Source organism: Bufo bufo, chromosome 3 (assembly GCF_905171765.1).
Source record: "Bufo bufo chromosome 3, aBufBuf1.1, whole genome shotgun sequence".
NCBI lineage: Eukaryota > Metazoa > Chordata > Amphibia > Anura > Bufonidae > Bufo > Bufo bufo.
In genome coordinates this window covers 3,520,276-3,547,374 of record NC_053391.1, presented here as the reverse complement: position 1 = coordinate 3,547,374, position 27,099 = coordinate 3,520,276, and the positions used below count along the sequence as shown (strand labels likewise).

General features: G+C 57.9%; 1 protein-coding gene across 1 annotated transcript; it reads right to left on the bottom strand.

Moving 5' to 3' along the window:
- Window positions 1-634: 634 nt before the first annotated feature.
- Window positions 635-26,696, bottom strand: PTGFRN (prostaglandin F2 receptor inhibitor). Its single transcript, XM_040422775.1, has 9 exons — window positions 26,539-26,696; window positions 11,616-11,987; window positions 9,223-9,642; window positions 8,324-8,659; window positions 7,855-8,253; window positions 5,042-5,437; window positions 4,858-4,965; window positions 4,489-4,785; window positions 635-1,451 (listed from the first exon to the last, which is right to left on the bottom strand). The coding sequence occupies exons 1-9, from the start codon at window positions 26,594-26,596 to the stop codon at window positions 1,279-1,281; spliced, it is 2,559 nt and encodes an 852-aa protein (XP_040278709.1). The 5' UTR covers window positions 26,597-26,696; the 3' UTR covers window positions 635-1,278.
- Window positions 26,697-27,099: the final 403 nt, after the last annotated feature.

Genomic DNA, 27,099 nt, shown 5'->3' with positions numbered 1-27,099 from the left:
CCTGGACCACCCCCCCCAGACACACACCAGCTGACCCCCTGTACCCTCGCACCCCCCCCCCACAGCCTGGACCACCCCCCCCCAGACACACACCAGCTGACCCCCTGTACCCTCCCCCCCCCCCCCCAGACACACACCAGCTGACCCCCTGTACCCTCCCCCCCCCCCCCAGACACACACCAGCTGACCCCCTGTACCCTCCCCCCCCCCCCCCCCCCAGACACACACCAGCTGACCCCCTGTACCCTCCCCCCCCCCCCCCCCAGACACACACCAGCTGACCCCCTGTACCCTCCCCCCCCCCCCCCCCAGACACACACCAGCTGACCCCCTGTACCCTCCCCCCCCCCCCCAGACACACACCAGCTGACCCCCTGTACCCTCCCCCCCCCCCCCAGACACACACCAGCTGACCCCCTGTACCCTCCCCCCCCCCCCCAGACACACACCAGCTGACCCCCTGTACCCTCCCCCCCCCCCCCCCCCCAGACACACACCAGCTGACCCCCTGTACCCTCCCCCCCCCCCCCCCCCCAGACACACACCAGCTGACCCCCTGTACCCTCCCCCCCCCCCAAACACACAGCCTGGACCCCCCCCCCCCCCTTCCAAGTACAGAAGCAGAAGTAAAAAATAGAAGAGATTTTATTGCTTGGACGGAGAGCGGACACAATTTACAATATAGCAAATCCCTTCTCCGATGCTTGGGAGTGCAATTCAACTGTCTGCTATGGAAGACAAAGGGTTAACCCGGGGCCCAGGATTATGGCAGGGGCCCCAAGACGTAGTCTGAGGGGAAAACAAGGAAACTCTGCATAAAACCAAAATCTGCATTTCTGATAAAAAAAGAAAAAACATTAGAAGACACCGAGCAGCTCTGCAGAGGCGTGTGCTTAGTAGGGCGTGTCCTCAGGGGAGGAGCCATGTCACAGTGTGCACATTACATGTTTATGGCACTGTAGAGACACACGGCCGGGGACAGCACCTCCATCCACAGCTGTGTGTCCCGGAAGCTGCGGACCCCCCTTTATTGCATTGGTTTGACCCATGGGATGAATTCGTTCAGCAGCGCGGGGGAGGGGTCATCACATCTTATTGCTTTGCTGCAGGATGAGCGCCATCTTGCTGATCCTGTTGTAGTCCTTTTCCTGGGTGGGGGCTGAGGTCAGTGCATAGAGAGGGAGAGACCCCCTGCTCCCCCTCATCCAGAAGAGTCACAGTCCTGTCACCCCAGATAAGAGTCTATGGCTCAGTCCGTGTTCCTCTCCCCCCCAAATGTCAGTCCAGCTCCATGGACATGAGGCGGCGATGCTCCCTGCGCTTCTCCTGAACCGGCGGCGGCGGCTTACAGCAGAACCGCGAACTGCAATATCCGATGAGGCAGGATAAGAGGCCGGCGAGCAGCGACAGCCCGGCCCCGATCAGCAGCGGGTACTTGAAGGCGCTCAGCACTGCGGGGGATGGAAAACAGAGTTAACCAACAGTCAAGAACATGGCGCCACCTACAGGACGAAAGCCATGCTGGAGCGCGGTCTACGGAGGTGAAACAGACAAATAAAACCTGCACAGACGAGCCTGCCTGCGCGCGCGCACATACAGGAGACGGTGCACAGGAGCCCGCGCACACAAGCCCACGTACAGGAGCCCACATACAGGAGCCCGCGCACACGAGCCCACGTACAGGAGCCCGCATACAGGAGCCCGCGCACACGAGCCCACGTACAGGAGCCCACATACAGGAGCTGGTGCACAGGAGCCCGCAAACAGGAGCCCACATACAGGAGCCCGCGCACAGGAGCCCGCGCACACGAGCCCACGTACAGGAGCCCACATACAGGAGCTGGTGCACAGGAGCCCGCATACAGGAGCCCGCGCACACATACAGGAGCCGGTGCACAGGAGTCCGCACACACAAGCCCACGTACAGGAGCCCACATACAGGAGCCCACGCACGCACACACACACACACACACACAGGAGACGGTGCACAGGAGCCCACATACAGGAGCTGGTGCACAGGAGCACGCATACAGGAGCCCACGCACACACACATACAGGAGCTGGTGCACAGGAGCCCACATACAGGAGCTGGTGCACAGGAGCCCGCAAACAGGAGCCCACATACAGGAGCCGGTGCACAGGAGCCCGCGCACACGAGCCCACGTACAGGAGCCCACATACAGGAGCTGGTGCACAGGAGCCCGCATACAGGAGCCCGCGCACACATACAGGAGCCGGTGCACAGGAGTCCGCACACACAAGCCCACGTACAGGAGCCCACATACAGGAGCCCACGCACGCACACACACACACACACACACACACAGGAGACGGTGCACAGGAGCCCACATACAGGAGCTGGTGCACAGGAGCACGCATACAGGAGCCCACGCACACACACATACAGGAGCCGGTGCACAGGAGCCCACATACAGGAGCTGGTGCACAGGAGCACGCATACAGGAGCCCACGCACACACACATACAGGAGCTGGTGCACAGGAGCCCACATACAGGAGCTGGTGCACAGGAGCACGCATACAGGAGCCCACGCACACACACATACAGGAGCCGGTGCACAGGAGCCCACATACAGGAGCTGGTGCACAGGAGCACGCATACAGGAGCCCACGCACACACACATACAGGAGCTGGTGCACAGGAGCCCACATACAGGAGCCCACATACAGGAGCTGGTGCACAGGAGCCCGCAAACAGGAGCCCACATACAGGAGCCGGTGCACAGGAGCCCGCGCACACGAGCCCACGTACAGGAGCCCACATACAGGAGCTGGTGCACAGGAGCCCGCATACAGGAGCCCGCGCACACATACAGGAGCCGGTGCACAGGAGTCCGCACACACAAGCCCACGTACAGGAGCCCACATACAGGAGCCCACGCACGCACACACACACACACAGGAGACGGTGCACAGGAGCCCACATACAGGAGCTGGTGCACAGGAGCACGCATACAGGAGCCCACGCACACGTACAGGAGCCCACGCACACACACACACAGGAGCTGGTGCACAGGAGTCCGCGCACACAAGCCCACATACAGGAGCCGGTGCACAGGAGCCCACGCACACGTACAGGAGCCCACATACAGGAGCCCACGCACACATACAGGAGCCGGTGCACAGGAGCCCACATACAGGAGCCCACGCACACACACGTACAGGAGCCCACATACAGGAGCCCGCGCACACGCACGTACAGGAGCCCACATACAGGAGCCCGCGCACACGTACAGGAGCCCACGCATAATTTATATATTTTTTTTAAGTCATCCCACAATTCATTACCCCGAATACAGCAACATCCCATATGTGATTGTAACCTGCTGTCTGGGCACCGCGCAGGGCTCAGAAGGGAAGGAGCGACATGTGTATGTGAGGCCTCGTTCGGGGGTATATACAGCATTTACAGACAGCTGCAGAGGCTTTGAGGTTCAAGAAAAGAACCCCCCCCCCCCCCAAGAAGTGACCCCATTTTAGTGAAATCTGCACATTTTCCCCCATATACAGCACTTCAGTGGTCAGTACGTTGTGCCCGGCTTGTGTCACCCCGTGCCCTTTGTTACAGGGGTTCTACTAGGTGCCGACGCCATAGATGTGGGCGTATTAGAGTTCAGATGGTATTGACCGCCATTTGGCTTTTGCAGCTCAGATTTGGATGGATGGGCTACGGGCGCCGCGTCGCCTCTGGGACCGATGCAGGCGTTTTTCAGACAACCAGATGGTTATTTTTCTCGGAGCAGGGTCAGGGCTTATATTTTTTGGGGGATGAGTTGCCATCATCATTGGTTCTATTTTGGGGCACATATAACTTTTTGGGAAGCAGGATAAAGAGATGCAGCGATTCTGTCCCTGCTTTTTGGGTTTAAATGCGACGTCCGCCATCTTTATTCTGCCGGTCAGTACGTTACAGAGGTTTTATAGCTTCCCCCCCCCCCCCCGCCACATAAGCACACCGTTTTGTGTCGCCATACGTTTTACTCCCCTGGTGACCGTCTTGTGTGCGGGTCATGTTCTGCACGAGGAGGCGACGTCTTAATTGGCGCCTCTTTGCGGTACATACGACTTTCTGATCGCTCAATGTTTGTGAGGAAAGGACCAAAAACTGCCCGTTCTGGAACTGGTTATTTTTTCAGGGTTCAACTTACAGTAAATCATGTGACATTTTTAAAGAAACGGTTGTTATGGGAGCGGCGAAATCTAATGTGTTTTTTTTTTTTTACTGCGTGGTTAATAAAGCTCCTCTTTCGTGCGCTCCTCAAGCCCAGTTTTTCCATTCTTACTGGACCAGACTCCTCGGGGGCGGGGCTCTTACTGGACCAGACTCCTCGGGGGCGGGGCTCTTACTGGACCAGACTCCTCGGGGGCGGGGCTCCCGTATAAGGATTTTTTTTATTCCATTGGACCGTTTCTGGTGCAGGTTAGGTGGATGCTCAGCACATGTTGGGCACAGTTGCACATTTACTTACGGTCCATCTTCACGCTCAGGGCCATCATGGTGGAGGTGATGGTTTCCTGCCGGCTCCAGCCGCCCTCGCCGCTGCGCACCCACGGTGTGACCGCGCAGTAATGGCCGCCGGCGTCCTCCTCCTGGCAGCCGTAGACGCGCAGCCTGTACTCCATGTCACTGACACGCTCCAGGGACACCTCGCTGCTGCTGTTCCTCTGATTGTGCCGGACCTGAGCGTTGCGCTCCTCAGCCGCCAGCAGCACAGGGGAACCGCCCGACCGCTGGACGAACCAGGACACGTCAAATGCCATGTCACCTGTGAAGGAGAGGGGGAGTCATACGTGATCTGCAGGGGCCGGTCACATGCGAGGGTCAGACGAGTCCTTACCTGGATCAATGGCTGGACCATCTATGGTGATGATGCACCAGAACTCGGAGCGGTCACCGCGATACACGCTCAGCCTGTCCGACCGTGCACTGACGTTAAATACTGGACCTGATGGGAGGGAAGCCGAGGGTTAAAGGCATCACATGACCCCCATAACCCCGCCCCCTCCCTGCCTGGTCCTCACCTGCAGTCTGGAACTCCAGCTGCACGGGATTGGTGGTTTTGTTGTGCGTCATCCTCCAGGCCCCGCCCCCTCCCTGCGCCCACGCAGTGACCTCACACTGGTACACGCCCACGTCCTGGCTCTGCGCCTGGTACAGTCTGAACAGGTAGGCGCCCTCCTTGCCCTTCTCCAGCACAGTGTTGCTGACTGCGCTCGGCCGCCGGCGTATCACCCCCTCGCGGTTCAGCGTGATGACAGTGACCGGGGCGGCGGTCTCTTGGGGGGGTGTCAGTGTCACCCTCACAGAATACTGGGGGGAGGGGAGGTTCTGCGGCTGCACCGTGCAAATCATCTCAAACGTTCCTCCCGCAGCGGACACCATCTTTACCAGCCGGGCGCTCACCGCGATAGAGGAGCCTGCGGAAGACAAAAGGTTAAGTGGCACCATCCGTAGTGCAGACATGACAGGAGGGGGCAGCAGAGTCCAGCAACTGTGACTGCAGCTCTGGGTGCGACTGGAGTACAAGACATGCTGTGACTGCAAGCTCTGGGTGCGACTGGAGTATAAGAATGTAACTGCAGCTCTGGGGGCGACTGGAGTATAAGAATGTGACTGCAGCTCTGGGAGCGACTGGAGTATAAGAAGGTGACTGCAGCTCTGGGTGCGACTGGAGAACAAGAAGGTGACTGCAGCTCTGGGTGCGACTGGAGAACAAGAATGTGACTGCAGCTCTGGGAGCGACTGGAGTATAAGAATGTGACTGCAGCTCTGGGTGCGACTGGAGTACAAGACGTGCTGTGACTGCAGCTCTGGGTGCGACTGGAGAATAAGAAGGTGACTGCAGCTCTGGGTGCGACTGGAGTACAAGAAGGTGACTGCAGCTCTGGGTGCGACTGGAGTACAAGAAGGTGACTGCAGCTCTGGGTGCGACTGGAGAACAAGAAGGTGACTGCAGCTCTGGGAGCGACTGGAGTATAAGAATATGACTGCAGCTCTGGGAGCGACTGGAGTATAAGAATGTGACTGCAGCTCTGGGTGCGACTGGAGTACAAGACGTGCTGTGACTGCAGCTCTGGGTGCGACTGGAGAATAAGAAGGTGACTGCAGCTCTGGGTGCGACTGGAGTACAAGAAGGTGACTGCAGCTCTGGGTGCGACTGGAGTACAAGAAGGTGACTGCAGCTCTGGGTGCGACTGGAGAACAAGAAGGTGACTGCAGCTCTGGGAGCGACTGGAGTATAAGAATATGACTGCAGCTCTGGGAGCGACTGGAGTATAAGAATGTGACTGCAGCTCTGGGTGCGACTGGAGTACAAGACGTGCTGTGACTGCAGCTCTGGGTGCGACTGGAGAATAAGAAGGTGACTGCAGCTCTGGGTGCGACTGGAGTACAAGAAGGTGACTGCAGCTCTGGGTGCGACTGGAGTACAAGAAGGTGACTGCAGCTCTGGGTGCGACTGGAGTACAAGAAGGTGACTGCAGCTCTGGGTGCGACTGGAGTACAAGAAGGTGACTGCAGCTCTGGGTGCGACTGGAGTACAAGAAGGTGACTGCAGCTCTGGGTGCGACTGGAGTACAAGAAGGTGACTGCAGCTCTGGGTGCGACTGGAGTACAAGAAGGTGACTGCAGCTCTGGGTGCGACTGGAGTACAAGAAGGTGACTGCAGCTCTGGGTGCGACTGGAGTACAAGAAGGTGACTGCAGCTCTGGGTGCGACTGGAGTACAAGAAGGTGACTGCAGCTCTGGGTGCGACTGGAGTACAAGAAGGTGACTGCAGCTCTGGGTGCGACTGGAGTACAAGAAGGTGACTGCAGCTCTGGGTGCGACTGGAGTACAAGAAGGTGACTGCAGCTCTGGGTGCGACTGGAGTACAAGAAGGTGACTGCAGCTCTGGGTGCGACTGGAGTACAAGAAGGTGACTGCAGCTCTGGGTGCGACTGGAGTACAAGAAGGTGACTGCAGCTCTGGGTGCGACTGGAGTACAAGAAGGTGACTGCAGCTCTGGGTGCGACTGGAGTACAAGAAGGTGACTGCAGCTCTGGGTGCGACTGCAGTACAAGAAGGTGACTGCAGCTCTGGGTGCGACTGGAGTACAAGACGTGATGGGACTGCAGCTCTGGGTGCGACTGGAGTATAAGAATGTAACTGCAGCTCTGTGTGCGACTGGAGTATAAGAATGTAACTGCAGCTCTGGGTGCGACTGGAGTATAAGAATGTAACTGCAGCTCTGGGGGCGACTGGAGTATAAGAATGTAACTGCAGCTCTGGGGGCGACTGGAGTATAAGAATGTAACTGCAGCTCTGGGGGCGACTGGAGTATAAGAATGTAACTGCAGCTCTGGGGGCGACTGGAGTATAAGAATGTAACTGCAGCTCTGGGGGCGACTGGAGTATAAGAATGTGACTGCAGCTGTCGGTGTGTATTTCGTATAAGATAATGTGACTGCAGCTCTGGGTGTAACTGAAGTATAAGACATGATGTGACTGCAGCTCTGGGGGTGACTGGAGTACAAGAATGTGACTGCAGCTGTCGGTGTGAATGGAGTATAAGGGTCCATTCACCCTTCCGTAGTGTATTGTGGATCCGCAGTACACCCGGCCGGCACCCCCCATAGAACTGCCTATTCTTGTCTGCAATTGTGGACAATAGGACATCTTGTATATTTTTGGGGGGCCGCGGACCATAGTGTGCTGTCCGCATCCATTCCTGCCCCATTGAGAATAAATGGGTCCAGATATTGCGGAACGGATGCGGACCCATTTGCGGACGTGTGAATGGCCCCTAAGACATGATGTGACTGCAGCTCTGGGTGTGACTTGTGACTCTGTATACCTTCACTCTTCCAGTAGAGGCTGACGGGTGCAGATGTGGCCTCCGTGGCCGGGGCCCAGCTCTGGTTGCGCAGAAGCTTCCAGCTGGTGCCGATGCAGTGGTAGCTTCCCCGATCCTCCTCCGACGTCCACTGTATACGCAGCACAAAGGTCTGGGGCCCCTGGCGGGAGAGGATCAGCCCCCCCCTCTCCACCCGCTGCCGATAGGTCTCCCCCACTTGAAGGCTTCCATCCCGATGCAGGGAGCCCACCAGGACCGGGGAGCCCTTCTCCAGAGATTGGGTGAAGTACCAGGACACAGACAGGTGCGGGGCCCCGCTCAGGTGACAGCGCAGCTCGGAGGGATCCTCTGCCACGCGGGGGGCGAGAGAAATGTTCAGCGACACCACGAGATCCAGAGCTGAGGGAAAAGACAGAAGATAAGACAGAGCGCAGGGCGGGCAAGACACCGCCATATAGCGAGCACTCACCCTCATGCGTCACCTGCACCCTCACGGCGGCGGAGCGGCCTTCGGCAGCTCGGTGCCACGTCCTGTTCCGGAGCAGAGTCCAGGCCGTGGCTTGGCAGGTGTATTCCCCGGAGTCCCATGCTTGTGGCACCAGCAGCTGATGGGTGGTGGGGGTGTCGGGGGCAGGGTCGGGGTCAGACCCGCTGGGCAGTTGGTGCAGCTCTCCTGAATGATTGTGAAACCAACGCACCCGGGTGACGAGGGGGGCGCTGGAATCTACCGCCACCAGGCAGGAAAGGGTGAAGGAGGCGCCCTCCGCCACTACCAGGGCCGGCTCCACCAGGGACACGGTCAGCACTGGGGGCGAGAAAAGAAGAGGTCAACACAAAGTACCCGCGGTACTGCCCCAGCATGCCCCCGCCCATGGTACTGCCCCTGGATCCTGCCATACGGCCGCCCATGGTGCTGCCCCTGGATCCTGCCATACGGCCGCCCATGGTGCTGCCCCTGGATCCTGCCATACGGCCGCCCATGGTGCTGCCCCTGGATCCTGCCATACGGCCGCCCATAGTGCTGCCCCTGGATCCTGCCATACGGCCGCCCATGGTGCTGCCCCTGGATGCTGCCATACGGCCGCCCATAGTGCTGCCCCTGGATGCTGCCATACGGCCGCCCATAGTGCTGCCCCTGGATCCTGCCATACGGCCGCCCATGGTGCTGCCCCTGGATCCTGCCATACGGCCGCCCATGGTGCTGCCCCTGGATCCTGCCATACAGCCGCCCATAGTGCTGCCCCTGGATCCTGCCATACGGCCGCCCATGGTGCTGCCCCTGGATCCTGCCATACGGCCGCCCATGGTGCTGCCCCTCGGCCCCACGTGCCAACAAGATCCTCACCAGACCCCATGCCGGTCACTCACCAATCGGCCGGATCTCCACCCGGGCCACGTCCACCATCTTCTCCTGGATCTTCTCCCAGCCGTCGGGCCCTTGCACCCAGGTTTGGGCCACACAGCTGTATTCTCCGCCATCGCCTGGCTGCGCACCCTCCACCGTCAGCAGGTAAGTGTCCGACGCCGCAGTGTCCACCCGTAACTCACCACTGCTGTATCGAGCCGCGTACTCTGTGCCAGGCTGCAGCCGCCCCAGGTGTGTAAGTGTCAGCACCTCTGAGATGGGGCCCTGGGACTGGCGCCGCCAGGTGAGAGAGAGGTGGACGTGAGGGGCCCCATCTTCAAACGATGCCTGGCACGGAATCTGGAAGGAGCCGCCTTCGGTTAGATTACGGACGCTGTTCTGGCGACCTCTGGGGACCTGGAGGCGGAGGGCGTCAGAGATCACTGAGAGGAGGAGAGGAGAAGGGTTATACAGGGTGCGATGTGCTGCAGGAGCCAAGACGACCATCGCTGGAACCAGGCGCCCACCAGTGGTAATGAGAGGACAGCGCGCCGAGAAGCTTCCAGCCGGGCGTCCTATGCTGACATCTAGTGGTCACTACAGAGCGTGCAGTAAAGGGGAAGATCCAAACCACGACTGTCACCTCTGAGGACACGCCGCTGCTCTCCGATCACAGGACTATCCCCCCTGAGGGCACGCCGCTGCTCTCCACAGACCTATCTCCTCTGAGGACACGCCGCTGCTCTCCGATCACAGGACTATCCCCCCTGAGGGCACGCCGCTGCTCTCCACAGACCTATCCCCTCTGAGGACACGCCGCTGCTCTCCACAGACCTATCCCCTCTGAGGACACGCCGCTGCTCTCCACAGACCTATCCCCTCTGAGGACACGCCGCTGCTCTCCACAGACCTATCCCCTCTGAGGACACGCCGCTGCTCTCCACAGACCTATCCCCTCTGAGGACACGCCGCTGCTCTCCACAGACCTATCCCCTCTGAGGACACGCCGCTGCTCTCCACAGACCTATCCCCTCTGAGGACACGCCGCTGCTCTCCACAGACCTATCCCCTCTGAGGACACGCCGCTGCTCTCCACAGACCTATCCCCTCTGAGGACACGCCGCTGCTCTCCACAGACCTATCCCCTCTGAGGACACGCCGCTGCTCTCCACAGACCTATCCCCTCTGAGGACACGCCGCTGCTCTCCACAGACCTATCCCCTCTGAGGACACGCCGCTGCTCTCCACAGACCTATCCCCTCTGAGGACACGCCGCTGCTCTCCACAGACCTATCCCCTCTGAGGACACGCCGCTGCTCTCCGATCACAGGACTATCCCCCCTGAGGGCACGCCGCTGCTCTCCACAGACCTATCCCCTCTGAGGACACGCCGCTGCTCTCCGATCACAGGACTATCCCCTCTGAGGACACGCCGCTGCTCTCCGATCACAGGACTATCCCCTCTGAGGACACGCCGCTGCTCTCCGATCACAGGACTATCCCCCCTGAGGGCACGCCGCTGCTTTCCGATCACAGGACTATCCCCCCTGAGGGCACGCCGCTGCTCTCCGATCACAGGACTATCCCCCCTGAGGGCACGCCGCTGCTCTCCACAGACCTATCCCCTCTGAGGACACGCCGCTGCTCTCCACAGACCTATCCCCTCTGATGATGCCGCTGCTCTCCACAGACCTATCCCCTCTGATGATGCCGCTGCTCTCCACAGACCTATCCCCTCTGAGGACACGCCGCTGCTCTCCGACCTCTCCCCTCTGATGATGCCGCTGCTCTCCACAGACCTATCCCCCCTGAGGACACGCCGCTGCTCTCCACAGACCTATCCCCCTTGAGGACACGCCGCTGCTCTCCACAGACCTATCCCCCCTGAGGACACGCCGCTGCTCTCCACAGACCTATCCCCTCTGAAGACGCTGCTGCTCTCCAACCACAGACCCATCCCCTCTGAGGACGCCGCTGCTCTCTGATCACATGACTACCCCCTCTGAGGACACGCCGCTGCTCTGCGATCAGAGAAGAAATGGCCGAGTATCTGCAGCCTTCAGGCCAGTGTGGAGTCTGCAGACCTCGGCCTCTCCCCTCACAGGACCCCAGAGGCAGACAACATACAATGGACCTGCAGCAGCTCTGTTCTCACACCGGCCGCCCGGCCCTAGAGGACGTCCCCTGCGGCGTAGGGAATGACAGGGGGTGGTACCTTTCCGCTGGAGTTTCTAGGATTGGTGGACGCCCCCCGCGGAGTACTGAATGATTGGGGGTGGTACCTTTCAGCTGGAGTTTCTAGGATTGGTGGACGCCCCCCGCGGAGTACTGAATGACAGGGGGTGGTACCTTTCAGCTGGAGTTTCTAAGATTGATGGACGCCCCCCGCAGAGTACTGAATGATTGGGGGTGGTACCTTTCAGCTGGACGTGGGCTTGGTAGTTGCCGCTGTAGGTGGCGTCGGTGCTGGGGGTGAAGCAGGTGTAGTTCCCCTCGTCGGTCGCCCGTAACTGGTGAATACGGAGCTGCACTTCGCCGTTTCCTGTCCGCTGGAGGTGGACGCTCCCAGATCTCACCCGCTCCGCGTAGGAGGAGTGCGTGAAGGAGGTGTCCCAGGTGCTGAGCACATTCACCGCTGGACCCGCCCCCGAGGAAAACGCCCAATCAAAGTTCTGCTCTCTGGGGCCTTCATAGTCACTGACGTTACAGGAGATGGAGACATCGGTACCTTCCACCCGCAGGAGAGGACCGGACGGGACACGGACTACACGGCCCAGAACCACGGACCCTGCAAGAGGAGAAAACAACATGTGACTAATGCCGACATTATACTGCAGGATGCAGAGCATCGCACCTCTACCTGCAGGACATCACCCCAGTCCTACTACTGCCCATCGCTCCATGTAACCACAGGCCTCTGCAGAACATCCCTCCTAAGAGGCAGCGTCCCCCGAACCCCTGCAGAACATCCCTCCTAAGAGGCAGCGTCCCCCGAACCCCTGCAGAACATCCCTCCTAAGAGGCAGCGTCCCCCGAACCCCTGCAGAACATCCCTCCTAAGAGGCAGCGTCCCCGAACCCCTGCAGAACATCCCTCCTAGAGGCAGCGTCCCCCGAACCCCTGAGGAACATCCCTCCTAAGAGGCAGCGTCCCCCGAACCCCTGCAGAACATCCCTCCTAGAGGCAGCGTCCCCCGAACCCCTGCAGAACATCCCTCCTAAGAGGAAGCATCTCCGTACCCCTGCAGAACATCCCTCTTAAGAGGAAGCATCTCCGTACCCCTGCAGAACATCTCTCCTAAGAGGCAGCGTCCCCCGAACCTCTGCAGCACATCCCTCCTAGAGGCAGCGTCCCCCGAACCCCTCGGCCGCTGTAACACAGGCTTATAATGGACGGCACTTGACCTCTGGCCTCAGTGATTCTAACGCTCACCCCGGGGTGACGAGACGAGACAATGACCTCAGCGGAGCCTGTGATGTCATCAGCGTCCCCAATAACAGACCCGCCATTCATACAGTCCTGTTCCGTCTCTCCTGCAGCAAAGAATTCTGGGACATTTCTGACAAAAATGCCAACTGGAGGTCAGAGGGTTAACTCCGCTCCTGTTGCCCCAGACATTAACCACTTCATGGCCAGAGAGAAGAGAAAAAATGCAACGCTGGTGGCGCCAATGAGCTGTAGATCATACTACCGCCCCAAACACCCCCCCATCATGTGACCTGTGACCCCAAAACACAGCACAGACCCCCCCCCCCATCCTATACACCCCCATCATGTGACCCAGCGACCCCCGAACACCCCCCCCATCATGTGACCCAGCGACCCCCGAACACCCCCCCCATCATGTGACCCAGCGACCCCCGAACACCCCCCCCATCATGTGACCCAGCGACCCCCGAACACCCCCCCCATCATGTGACCCAGCGACCCCCGAACACCCCCCCATCATGTGACCCAGCGACCCCCGAACACCCCCCCATCATGTGACCCAGCGACCCCCGAACACCCCCCCATCATGTGACCCAGCGACCCCCGAACACCCCCCCATCATGTGACCCAGCGACCCCCGAACACCCCCCATCATGTGACCCAGCGACCCCCGAACACCCCCCATCATGTGACCCAGCGACCCCCGAACACCCCCCCCATCATGTGACCCAGCGACCCCCGAACACCCCCCCCATCATGTGACCCAGCGACCCCCGAACACCCCCCCCATCATGTGACCCAGCGACCCCCGAACACCCCCCCATCATGTGACCCAGCGACCCCCGAACACCCCCCCATCATGTGACCCAGCGACCCCCGAACACCCCCCATCATGTGACCCAGCGACCCCCGAACACCCCCCATCATGTGACCCAGCGAACCCCGAACCCCCCCATCATGTGACCCAGATTACCCCCCCCACCCATCATGTGACCACAGCAGACAGGTTTTCCTGGCAGGCGACGCTGCAACCGCCCACAACAAACAAGGGAAGGCTGCGGAGACGATGGAAGCTGGCGTCACGCCCGGAAGGTGAATTCTGCAGCGCCGGAGAAAGAACACCCCCATCATGTGACCCAGCGACCCCAGAACCCCCCCCCCCCCCCATCATGTGACCCAGCGACCCCAGAACCCCCCCCCCCCCCCATCATGTGACCCAGCGACCCCAGAACCCCCCCCCCCCATCATGTGACCCAGCGACCCCCGAACCCCCCCCCCATCATGTGACCCAGCGACCCCAGAACCCCCCCCCCCCCCCATCATGTGACCCAGCGACCCCAGAACCCCCCCCCCCCCCATCATGTGACCCAGCGACCCCAGAACACCCCCCATCATGTGACCCAGCGACCCCAGAACACCCCCCATCATGTGACCCAGCGACCCCAGAACACCCCCCATCATGTGACCCAGCGACCCCAGAACACCCCCCATCATGTGACCCAGCGACCCCAGAACACCCCCCATCATGTGACCCAGCGCCCCCAGAACACCCCCCATCATGTGACCCAGCGACCCCAGAACACCCCCCATCATGTGACCCAGCGACCCCAGAACACCCCCCATCATGTGACCCAGCGACCCCAGAACACCCCCCATCATGTGACCCAGCGACCCCAGAACACCCCCCATCATGTGACCCAGCGACCCCAGAACACCCCCCATCATGTGACCCAGCGACCCCAGAACACCCCCCCCATCATGTGACCCAGCGACCCCAGAACACCCCCCCCATCATGTGACCCAGCGACCCCAGAACACCCCCCCCATCATGTGACCCAGCGACCCCAGAACACCCCCCCCCCATCATGTGACCCAGCGACCCCAGAACACCCCCCCCCATCATGTGACCCTGTGACCCCAGCACACCCCCCACCCTGTGACCCCAGCGACCCCAGAACCCCCCCCCCCATCATGTGACCCAGCGACCCCAGAACACCCCCCCCCCATCATGTGACCCTGTGACCCCAGCACACCCCCCACCCTGTGACCCCAGCGACCCCAGAACCCCCCCCCCCCCATCATGTGACCCAGCGACCCCAGAACACCCCCCCCCCCATCATGTGACCCTGTGACCCCAGCACACCCCCCACCCTGTGACCCCAGCAGACAGGTTTTCCTGGCAGGCGACGCTGCAGCCGCCCACAACAGACCAGGGCAGGCTGCGGAGACGATGGAAGCTGGCGTCACGCCCGGGAGGTGAATTCTGCAGCGCCAGAGAAAGTCGCTAGTATAACAATGACGGCTCAAGAAGCCCATACGGCTAACGAGAGGACGGGGACTACACGGGGCCGCCTGGCCCCCAATACTGACTGGTCGGCTCCTGCCATCGGGTGACGCTCTCACCTGTGGGGGCAGGGCACACAGTGCGGCATCAGACAGCCGCCATGACGCATTCCCCTGCAGCCTTCATGTGGCCCAGGACGGGTCTGTGCAGGCCCCAACAGGAGAAACTGGCCCCCAGCCAGAGGGGCCACGCCTGAGGAGGTTACATCACCAACAGATCTGAGGAAGGCGACTTCAAATAGATTGTAAGCTCAGACGGGCGAGGTCATGAGAAAGAGGAGGCCTGCGGGATCCCATGGAGGACGCCCCAGTGCAGGAGGTCTGGACGGCGCAGAACACGGAAACCACGGCAACCCCCAAAACCACACAGGATGCTGGATAGTGACCTGTACAGCTCTGTACCCCCATACACCACCCTGTGCCCGACCATATCCTGCGCCGTGCCCACCATACACCACCCTGTGCCCCACCATACACTGCTCACCCACCGTCCTGTGCCCGAGCATACACCGCTCATACCCTGGGCCGTGCCCACCATACACCGCTCATACCCTGGGCCGTGCCCACCATCCACCGCTCATACCCTGGGCCGTGCCCACCATACACCGCTCATACCCTGCGCCGTGCCCACCATACACCACCCTGTGCCCCACCATACACTGCTCATACCCTGCGCCGTGCCCACCATACACCACCCTGTGCCCCACCATACACTGCTCATACCCTGCGCCGTGCCCACCATACACCACCCTGTGCCCCACCATACACCGCTCATACCCTGCGCCGTGCCCACCATACACCACCCTGTGCCCCACCATACACCGCTCATACCCTGCGCCGTGCCCATCATACACCACCCTGTGCCCCACCATACACCGCTCATACCCTGCACCGTGCCCACCATACACCGCTCATACCCTGTGCCCCACCATACACTGCTCACCCACCGTCCTGTGCCCGAGCATACACCGCTCATACCCTGGGCCGTGCCCACCATACACCGCTCATACCCTGGGCCGTGCACACCATACACCGCTCATACCCTGCCCACCCACCCTCCTGTGTCCGACCATACACCGCTCGTACCCTGCCCCGTGCCCACCATACACCACCCTGTGCCCCACCATACACCGCTCATACCCTGCGCCGTGCCCACCATACACCGTCCTGTGCCCCCTCATACACCGCTCATACCCTGCGCCGTGCCCACCATACACCGTCCTGTGCCCCCCCATACACCGCTCATACCCTGCGCCGTGCCCACCATACACCACCCTGTGCCCCACCATACACTGCTCATACCCTGCGCCGTGCCCACCATACACCACCCTGTGCCCCACCATACACTGCTCATACCCTGCGCCGTGCCCACCATACACCACCCTGTGCCCCACCATACACCGCTCATACCCTGCGCCGTGCCCACCATACACCACCCTGTGCCCCACCATACACCGCTCATACCCTGCGCCGTGCCCATCATACACCACCCTGTGCCCCACCATACACCGCTCATACCCTGCACCGTGCCCACCATACACCGCTCATACCCTGTGCCCCACCATACACTGCTCACCCACCGTCCTGTGCCCGAGCATACACCGCTCATACCCTGGGCCGTGCCCACCATACACCGCTCATACCCTGGGCCGTGCACACCATACACCGCTCATACCCTGCCCACCCACCCTCCTGTGTCCGACCATACACCGCTCGTACCCTGCCCCGTGCCCACCATACACCACCCTGTGCCCCACCATACACCGCTCATACCCTGCGCCGTGCCCACCATACACCGTCCTGTGCCCCCTCATACACCGCTCATACCCTGCGCCGTGCCCACCATACACCGTCCTGTGCCCCCCCATACACCGCTCATACCCTGCGCCGTGCCCACCATACACCGTCCTGTGCCCCCTCATACACCGCTCATACCCTGCCCCGTGCCCCCCCATACACCGCCTGCAGTATTGGGAATGATGGGCGACTGAGGGGAATTCAGTGCAGAACTGGGTCACGGACAATCTGACAGAACGCGGCTCCGGATCATGGCTGGTGGGAGTCCTCGAGGTGACGGCGTCTCACGCCTTGTTATCAGAGCACGGGGTTAATAACAAGCAGCTAGGGGGTTAATGTAAAGCTCTGGTGGCAGCGGGGGGTGTCACGTTCCAGCAGCGGGTGAAGTTTCCTTGTAAGGATATCATAGTTGGGACAGAGTCCCCTCCCCCGCTGTGTGCCCGCTCCTCCGGAGATGCCAGGCTGTGTGCAGGGTCACCTGAGGGGTGCGCTCATCACCACAGACATGCCCACCCCCTGCTACAGCGACACACGTAAGGGCTCATGCACACGACTGTTTTGCGGTCCGTTTTTCACGGATCCATTGTTCCATATCTAAGGTTTTTTTTTCTCCGATTTAAGTCCTCTTCCGTTATTCCACAAAACATATCCGTACGGTTTCCGTATTTGATCAGTTTTTTGTGGATCGGAAACAGAAACAGTAACTTATTAATCACCAAACACATGAGCAGTATGGGCTGGGCACAGTATGGATTCGCAAAACACGGACGTGTTACTTCGGACCGCGATTTACAGACAATAATAGGACACGCACTACTTTTTTGCTGAACAGAAATACGGAAACGGAATGCACACGGAGTAACTTGTGTTGTTTTTGCGGACCCATTGAAGTGAATGGTTCTGCATACGGTTTGCAAAAAATAAAATAATGGAACGGAAGCGGAAAGAAAATACGTTCGTGTGCATGAGCCCTAAGGGAAAGTGTCAGTCGTTGATAAACGGACGCTGCGGTGGCATCCATGGTCAGACATCGAGACCCCCGGCTGTAACACCGCACCCCGACAGCTGCAGGGCACGAGGAGGAGCAGCTGTCGCATCCATCATGGCGTCCGTAACAATCAGACACAGTACAGCAGCACCAGTCCTCGGGTGACCCCAACACTGGGCACGGGGCCCCCACAACACTGGTGCCCACGCTGGATGGAAGAAATACCGCACCGGTAAAGTAATGGACACCACAAGTGATAGCAGCGGTCCTGGGCCCGTCAAATGGATCCAGCACCAAGGAGACCGCACCGCCATCTCCACCACGTCAGGACTGATGGAAGGGGGCACTCAGCGGAACAACCACCATCTACTGCCCTCTGTCATCAGCCACTACCGGCCGGGGGGAGGACGACTGTAGGACAGGAGAATACAGTCTATTGCCCCCTGTTATCAGCCATTTCAGGGGGGAGGATGACTGTAGGACAGGAGAATACAGTCTATTGCCCCCTGTTATCAGCCATTTCAGGGGAGAGGATGACTGTAGGACAGGAGAATACAGTCTATTGCCCCCTGTTATCAGCCATTTCAGGGGAGAGGATGACTGTAGGACAGGAGAATACAGTCTATTGCCCCCTGTTATCACCCATTTCAGGGGGGAGGATGACTGTAGGACAGGAGAATACAGTCTATTGCCCCCTGTTATCGGCCATTTCAGGGGGGAGGATGACTGTAGGACAGGAGAATACAGTCTATTGCCTCCTGTTATCAGCCATTTCAGGGGAGAGGATGACTGTAGGACAGGAGAATACAGTCTATTGCTCCCTGTTATCAGCCATTTCAGGGGAGAAGATGACTGTAGGACAGGAGAATACAGTCTATTGCCCCCTGTTATCAGCCATTTCAGGGGGGAGGATGACTGTAGGACAGGAGAATACAGTCTATTGCCCCCTGTTATCAGCCATTTCAGGGGAGAGGATGACTGTAGGACAGGAGAATACAGTCTATTGCCCCCTGTTATCAGCCATTTCAGGGGAGAGGATGACTGTAGGACAGAAGAATACAGTCTATTGCCCCCTGTTATCAGCCATTTCAGGGGAGAGGATGACTGTAGGACAGAAGAATACAGTCTATTGCCCCCTGTTATCAGCCATTTCAGGGGAGAGGATGACTGTAGGACAGGAGAATACAGTCTATTGCCCCCTGTTATCACCCATTTCAGGGGGGAGGATGACTGTAGGACAGGAGAATACAGTCTATTGCCCCCTGTTATCGGCCATTTCAGGGGGGAGGATGACTGTAGGACAGGAGAATACAGTCTATTGCCTCCTGTTATCAGCCATTTCAGGGGAGAGGATGACTGTAGGACAGGAGAATACAGTCTATTGCTCCCTGTTATCAGCCATTTCAGGGGAGAAGATGACTGTAGGACAGGAGAATACAGTCTATTGCCCCCTGTTATCAGCCATTTCAGGGGAGAGGATGACTGTAGGACAGGAGAATACAGTCTATTGCTCCCTGTTATCTGCCATTTCAGGGGAGAGGATGACTGTAGGACAGGAGAATACAATCTATTGCTCCCTGTTATCAGCCATTTCAGGGGAGAGGATGACTGTAGGACAGGAGAATACAGTCTATTGACCCCTGTTATCAGCCATTTCAGGGGAGAGGATGACTGTAGGACAGGAGAATACAGTCTATTGCTCCCTGTTATCTGCCATTTCAGGGGAGAGGATGACTGTAGGACAGGAGAATACAGTCTATTGCCCCCTGTTATCAGCCATTTCAGGGGAGAGGATGACTGTAGGACAGGAGAATACAGTCTATTGCCCCCTGTTATCAGCCATTTCAGGGGGGGAGAGGATGACTGTAGGACAGGAGAATACAGTCTATTGCTCCCTGTTATCAGCCATTTCAGGGGGGAGGATGACTGTAGGACAGGAGAATACAGTCTATTGCTCCCTGTTATCAGCCATTTCAGGGGAGAGGATGACTGTAGGACAGGAGAATACAGTCTATTGCCCCCTGTTATCAGCTATTTCAGGGGAGAGGATGACTGTAGGACAGGAGAATACAGTCTATTGCTCCCTGTTATCTGCCATTTCAGGGGAGAGGATGACTGTAGGACAGGAGAATACAGTCTATTGCCCCCTGTTATCAGCCATTTCAGGGGAGAGGATGACTGTAGGACAGGAGAATACAGTCTATTGCTCCCTGTTATCAGCCATTTCAGAGGAGAGGATGACTGTAGGACAGGAGAATACAGTCTATTGCTCCCTGTTATCAGCCATTTCAGGGGGGAGGATGACTGCAGGACAGGAGAATACAGTCTATTGCTCCCTGTTATCAGCCATTTCAGGGGGGAGGATGACTGCAGGACAGGAGAATACAGTCTATTGCTCCCTGTTATCAGCCATTTCAGGGGAGAGGATGACTGTAGGACAGGAGAATACAGTCTATTGCCCCCTGTTATCAGCTATTTCAGGGGAGAGGATGACTGTAGGACAGGAGAATACAGTCTATTGCTCCCTGTTATCAGCCATTTCAGGGGAGAGGATGACTGTAGGACAGGAGAATACAGTCTATTGCCCCCTGTTATCAGCTATTTCAGGGGAGAGGATGACTGTAGGACAGGAGAATACAGTCTATTGCCCCCTGTTATCAGCCATTTCAGGGGAGAGGATGACTGTAGGACAGGAGAATACAGTCTATTGCCCTCTGTTATCAGCCATTTCAGGGGAGAGGATGACTGTAGGACAGGAGAATACAGTCTATTGCCCCCTGTTATCAGCCATTTCAGGGGGGAGGATGACTGTAGGACAGGAGAATACAGTCTATTGCTCCCTGTTATCAGCCATTTCAGGGGATAGGATGACTGTAGGACAGGAGAATACAGTCTATTGCCCCCTGTTATCAGCCATTTCAGGGGAGAGGATGACTGTAGGACAGGAGAATACAGTCTATTGCCCCCTGTTATCAGCCATTTCAGGGGAGAGGATGACTGTAGGACAGGAGAATACAGTCTATTGCCCCCTGTTATCAGCCATTTCAGGGGAGATGATGACTGTAGGACAGGAGAATACAGTCTATTGCCCCCTGTTATCAGCCATTTCAGGGGAGAGGATGACTGTAGGACAGGAGAATACAGTCTATTGCCCCCTGTTATCAGCCATTTCAGGGGAGAGGGTGACTGTAGGACAGGAGAATACAGTATTGCCCCCTGTTATCAGCCATTTCAGGGGAGAGGGTGACTGTAGGACAGGAGAATACAGTCTATTGCCCCCTGTTATCAGCCATTTCAGGGGAGAGGATGACTGTAGGACAGGAGAATACAGTCTATTGCCCCCTGTTATCAGCCATTTCAGGGGAGAGGATGACTGTAGGACAGGAGAATACAATCTATTGCTCCCTGTTATCAGCCATTTCAGGGGAGAGGATGACTGTAGGACAGGAGAATACAGTCTATTGCCCCCTGTTATCAGCCATTTCAGGGGAGAGGATGACTGTAGGACAGGAGAATACAGTCTATTGCTCCCTGTTATCAGCCATTTCAGGGGAGAGGATGACTGTAGGACAGGAGAATACAGTCTATTGCCCCCTGTTATCAGCCATTTCAGGGGAGAGGATGACTGTAGGACAGGAGAATACAATCTATTGCCCCCTGTTATCAGCCATTTCAGGGGAGAGGATGACTGTAGGACAGGAGAATACAGTCTATTGCCCCCTGTTATCAGCCATTTCAGGGGAGAGGATGACTGTAGGACAGGAGAATACAGTCTATTGCCCCCTGTTATCAGCCATTTCAGGGGAGAGGATGACTGTAGGACAGGAGAATACAGTCTATTGCCCCCTGTTATCAGCCATTTCAGGGGAGAGGATGACTGTAGGACAGGAGAATACAGTCTATTGCCCCCTGTTATCAGCCATTTCAGGGGGGAGTATGACTGTAGGACAGGAGAATACAGTCTATTGCCCCCTGTTATCAGCCATTTCAGGGGAGAGGGTGACTGTAGGACAGGAGAATACAGTCTATTGCCCCCTGTTATCAGCCATTTCAGGGGAGAGGATGACTGTAGGACAGGAGAATACAGTCTATTGCCCCCTGTTATCAGCCATTTCAGGGGGGAGTATGACTGTAGGACAGGAGAATACAGTCTATTGCCCCCTGTTATCAGCCATTTCAGGGGAGAGGGTGACTGTAGGACAGGAGAATACAGTCTATTGCCCCCTGTTATCAGCCATTTCAGGGGAGAGGATGACTGTAGGACAGGAGAATACAGTCTATTGCCCCCTGTTATCAGCCATTTCAGGGGAGAGGATGACTGTAGGACAGGAGAATACAGTCTATTGCTCCCTGTTATCAGCCATTTCAGGGGAGAGGATGACTGTAGGACAGGAGAATACAGTCTATTGCCCCCTGTTATCAGCCATTTCAGGGGAGAGGATGACTGTAGGACAGGAGAATACAGTCTATTGCTCCCTGTTATCAGCCATTTCAGGGGAGAGGATGACTGTAGGACAGGAGAATACAGTCTATTGCCCCCTGTTATCAGCCATTTCAGGGGAGAGGATGACTGTAGGACAGGAGAATACAATCTATTGCCCCCTGTTATCAGCCATTTCAGGGGAGAGGATGACTGTAGGACAGGAGAATACAGTCTATTGCCCCCTGTTATCAGCCATTTCAGGGGAGAGGATGACTGTAGGACAGGAGAATACAGTCTATTGCCCCCTGTTATCAGCCATTTCAGGGGAGAGGATGACTGTAGGACAGGAGAATACAGTCTATTGCCCCCTGTTATCAGCCATTTCAGGGGAGAGGATGACTGTAGGACAGGAGAATACAGTCTATTGCCCCCTGTTATCAGCCATTTCAGGGGAGAGGACGACTGTAGGACAGGAGGATACAGTCTATTGCTCTTCAGTCTCGGGTCTGTATCTGTCTCCAATATCACACTTTTTTATGAATTCTCAGACAGTGGGAGCAGGGCAGCCAGCTAGGGGTTAAATGCTATGGCTCCACCCTTTTATGACATCACTGCACCTGGAGGGGGTGGTAGGTGAGTCACTTCCGTCAGCTGATCACAACCATCAGACCACACACAGTCAGGACATCCCGACACCTCTCTGCTACAGGAGACTGAATGTCCATTGTCACAGGAGCGCGACCTCCGTTCTGGACACCTCATACTGAATTATAATACCGTGCGCTCCGGCGAGATGGGCGTGTCCAGAACGGAGGGTCATGCACACAGACGGAAACCGATTTCCGGACTGCACGCGCTCCGGTGGCAGAGCCGTCAATCAGGTTGTCCCTCAGCTCTCCACACACCTGAGACAGGATGTTACATCCGCCAGATACTTTATACCAGTCTGCGCTTCAGGTGTCAGTCCTCACTGTGATTCTGGTATTCTAGTCATGAAATGGGGATCAAAGGTAAACAAATCTCCAAATTCTGTATGACAGTTTAACTTCAGAGGTTCCGCAGCGGCCGAGGGGGTGTACTACGAGGTTCCGCAGCGGCCGAGGGGGTGTACTACGAGGTTCCGCAGCGGCCGAGGGGGTGTACTACGAGGTTCCGCAGCGGCCGAGGGGGTGTACTACGAGGTTCCGCAGCGGCCGAGGGGGTGTACTACGAGGTTCCGCAGCGGCCGAGGGGGTGTACTACGAGGTTCCGCAGCGGCCGGGGGGGTGTACTACGAGGTTCCGCAGCGGCCGAGGGGGTGTACTACGAGGTTCCGCAGCGGCCGAGGGGGTGTACTACGAGGTTCCGCAGCGGCCGAGGGGGTGTACTACGAGGTTCCGCAGCGGCCGAGGGGGTGTACTACGAGGTTCCGCAGCGGCCGAGGGGGTGTACTACGAGGTTCCGCAGCGGCCGAGGGGGTGTACTACGAGGTTCCGCAGCGGCCGAGGGGTGTACTACGAGGTTCCGCAGCGGCCGAGGGGTGTACTACGAGGTGTATATCTGCAGGGCCACTTATCTCTGTACTGATCAGGGTGATGAGCTGATGGGGGTTATAGTACCTACTCCTGGAGAGAAGTGGGGGAGGGGCCTTTGTGCCTGCAGCTGTAGTAATGTGACCCCCCCCCCCCCCCCCCCCCCTCTAATGTGAGGGAATGCGAGACCCCGGGAGGAGGAATCCCCCCTCACTGTCCATTGTTGTCCCTGTCAGACGCAGAACTAATGAGCGTCAGCTCTGAGGACCAGACCGCGCTGTCCGGGGAGCTGCACTCAGGGCTCATGCACACGACTGGACCTTCCAGCAGGAGGCGCTCAGGGGGGAGACCATGTTACCCCGGTATCCCCCCCCCTCCTCCACGGTGTTACCACTGTAAACCTCCCCAGTTACTCCAGTACTTTGCCCCCCCCCACCTAAACATTACCCCGGTATACCCCCCTCCTCCACGTTACTCCTGTATCCCTCTCCATGTGACTCCAGTATCCCCTCCGTCTCCATGTTACTCCGGTACTCTCCCCCCCCCCCATTACCCCGGTATCCCCCTCCATGTTACTCCCCCCTCCTCCACATTACCCCTGTATACCCCCTATGTTACTCCCCCATTACTCCCATCCCTCTCTATGTTACTCCGGTACTCTCCCTGGTTACTCCGGTGCTCCCATCCGTCTCCATGTTACCCCGGTAATCCCGCCCCATTACCCCTGTATCCCTCTCCATGTTACTCCAGTACTCCCATCACTCTCCATGTTACCCCTCCTTCTCCATGTTACTCCCGTAACCCCCTCCATGTTACTCCCCCCCCCATTACTCCTGTCCCTCTCCATGTTACCCCTCCTTCTCCATGTTACTCCCATACCCCCCCCATTACTCCTGTCCCTCTCCATGTTACTCCCGTACCCCCCCATCCCTCTCCATTTTATCCCTGTATCCCCTCCGTCTCAATGTTACTCCGGTACTCCCCCATTACTCCTGTCCCTCTCCATGTTACCCCTGTATCCCCTCTGTCTTCATGTTACTCCAGTACTCCCCCAATTACTCCCGCCCCTCTCCATGTTACCCCTGTATCCCCTCCGTCTCCATGTTACTCCAGTACTCCCCCCATTACTCCCGTACCTCCCTCCATGTTACCCCCGTACCCCCCTCCATGTTACCCCTGTATCCCCTCCATGTTACTCCAGTACTCCCCCCCATTACTCCCGTTCCCCCCTCCATGTTACTCCGGTACTCCCCCCCCCATGTTACTCCCGTCCCTCATTATGTTACTCCAGTACCCCCCATTACCCCCTCCATGTTACCCCTGTATCCCCTCCGTCTCCATGTTACTCCAGTACTCCCCCCCCCATTACCCCCGTACCCCCCTCCATGTTACTCCAGTACTTCCCCCATTACTCCTGTACCCCCTCCGTCTCCATGTTACTCCGGTACTCCACCCATTACTCCTGTCCCTCTCCATGTTACCCCTGTATCCCCTCCGTCTCCAAGTTACTCCGGTACTCCCATCCCTCTCCATGTTACCCCTCCTTCTCCATGTTACTCCCGTATCCCCCTCCATTACTCCTGTACTCCCGCCCCTCTCCATGTTACCCCTGTATCCCCTCCGTCTCCAAGTTACTCCGGTACTCCCATCCCTCTCCATGTTACCCCTCCTTCTCCATGTTACTCCCGTATCCCCCTCCATTACTCCTGTACTCCCGCCCCTCTCTATGTTACCCCTGTATCCCCTCCAAGTTACTCCGGAACTCGCCCCAGTTACTCTGGTACTCCCGTCCCTCTCCATGTTACCCCTGTATCCCTTCCATCTCCAAGTTACTCCAGTACTCTCCCCCATTACTCTGGTACTCCCATCCCTCTCCATGTTACCCCTGTATCCCTTCCATCTCCAAGTTACTCCGGTACTCTCCCCCATTACTCCTGTACTCCCGTCCCTCTCCATGTTACCCCTGTATCCCCTCCATCTCCAAGTTACTCCGGTACTCTCCCCCATTACTCTGGTACTCCCATCCCTCTCCATGTTACCCCTGTATCCCTTCCATCTCCAAGTTACTCCGGTACTCTCCCCCATTACTCCTGTACTCCCGTCCCTCTCCATGTTACCCCTGTATCCCCTCCGTCTCCATGTTACTCCGGTACTCTCCCCCAGTTACTCCGGTACTCCCGTCCCTCTTCATGTTACCCCTCCTTCTCCATGTTACTCCCGTACCCCCCTCCATTACTCCTGTACTCCCGTCCCTCTCCATGTTACTCCGGTACTCTCCCCCATTACTCTGGTACTCCCATCCCTCTCCATGTTACCCCTGTATCCCTTCCATCTCCAAGTTACTCCGGTACTCTCCCCCATTACTCTGGTACTCCCATCCCTCTCCATGTTACCCCTGTATCCCTTCCATCTCCAAGTTACTCCGGTACTCTCCCCCATTACTCCTGTACTCCCGTCCCTCTCCATGTTACCCCTGTATCCCCTCCGTCTCCATGTTACTCCGGTACTCTCCCCCAGTTACTCCGGTACTCCCGTCCCTCTTCATGTTACCCCTCCTTCTCCATGTTACTCCCGTACCCCCCTCCATTACTCCCGCCCCTCTCCATGTTACCCCTGTATCCCCTCCGTCTCCATGTTACTCCTGTACTCCCGCCCCTCTCCATGTTACCCCTGTATCCCCTCCGTCTCCATGTTACTCCCTTACTCCCGCCCCTCTCCATGTGACCCCTGTAGTTACTCTGGTACTCCCCGCCTCGGTGGCTCCGGAGTTTCTCCTCCGGTCAGGCAGAGTTGGCCCGGGGCTGAGCTGACTGGGACCCGGCGTCACCGGGAGGGGCTGCGCACTCACCGGACAGGAGGAGGAGGAGCAGGGCCGGTAGAGGTGGGCGGCTCCGCGGGGACCTCATGCTGCTCCCGGGCTCCACGGTCCTGAAGAACGCGAGGACAATCTCACACAACCAGGGGAGGAGCTACCGACACCACGCCCACACCACGCCTGTCAGACGAACCGCCCCTATGACGTCATAGCTAGGTGAGCTTTACACCTGCTCCAGAGACGGCCAGTCCCAGTCCTCCCCGGCTTACCTGATCTGCTTTGTTATTGGCTGTCAAGTGAGGAGGGCGGAGTCAAGGCGGAGCTTATACTTCAATCAGGTGAAATCGAGGCGAAGGAATCGCGAATGGAAACTTGGCTTACCGTAATTACCATAAAAAGCGTCCACATCACCGAGCTGCCGTAATCACTGTAGTAGTGGTGCGTTACCAGGCGGGATGTTCACACAGTGGATTGTGCACTCAGAAACCGCACTAAAAACTCTATTGGACCATGACCTCATATCCTCAGCTGTGTATCTAATCCTATCCTGTGTGATACTGTCTGCTGAGCTGTGTATCTAATCCTATCCTGTGT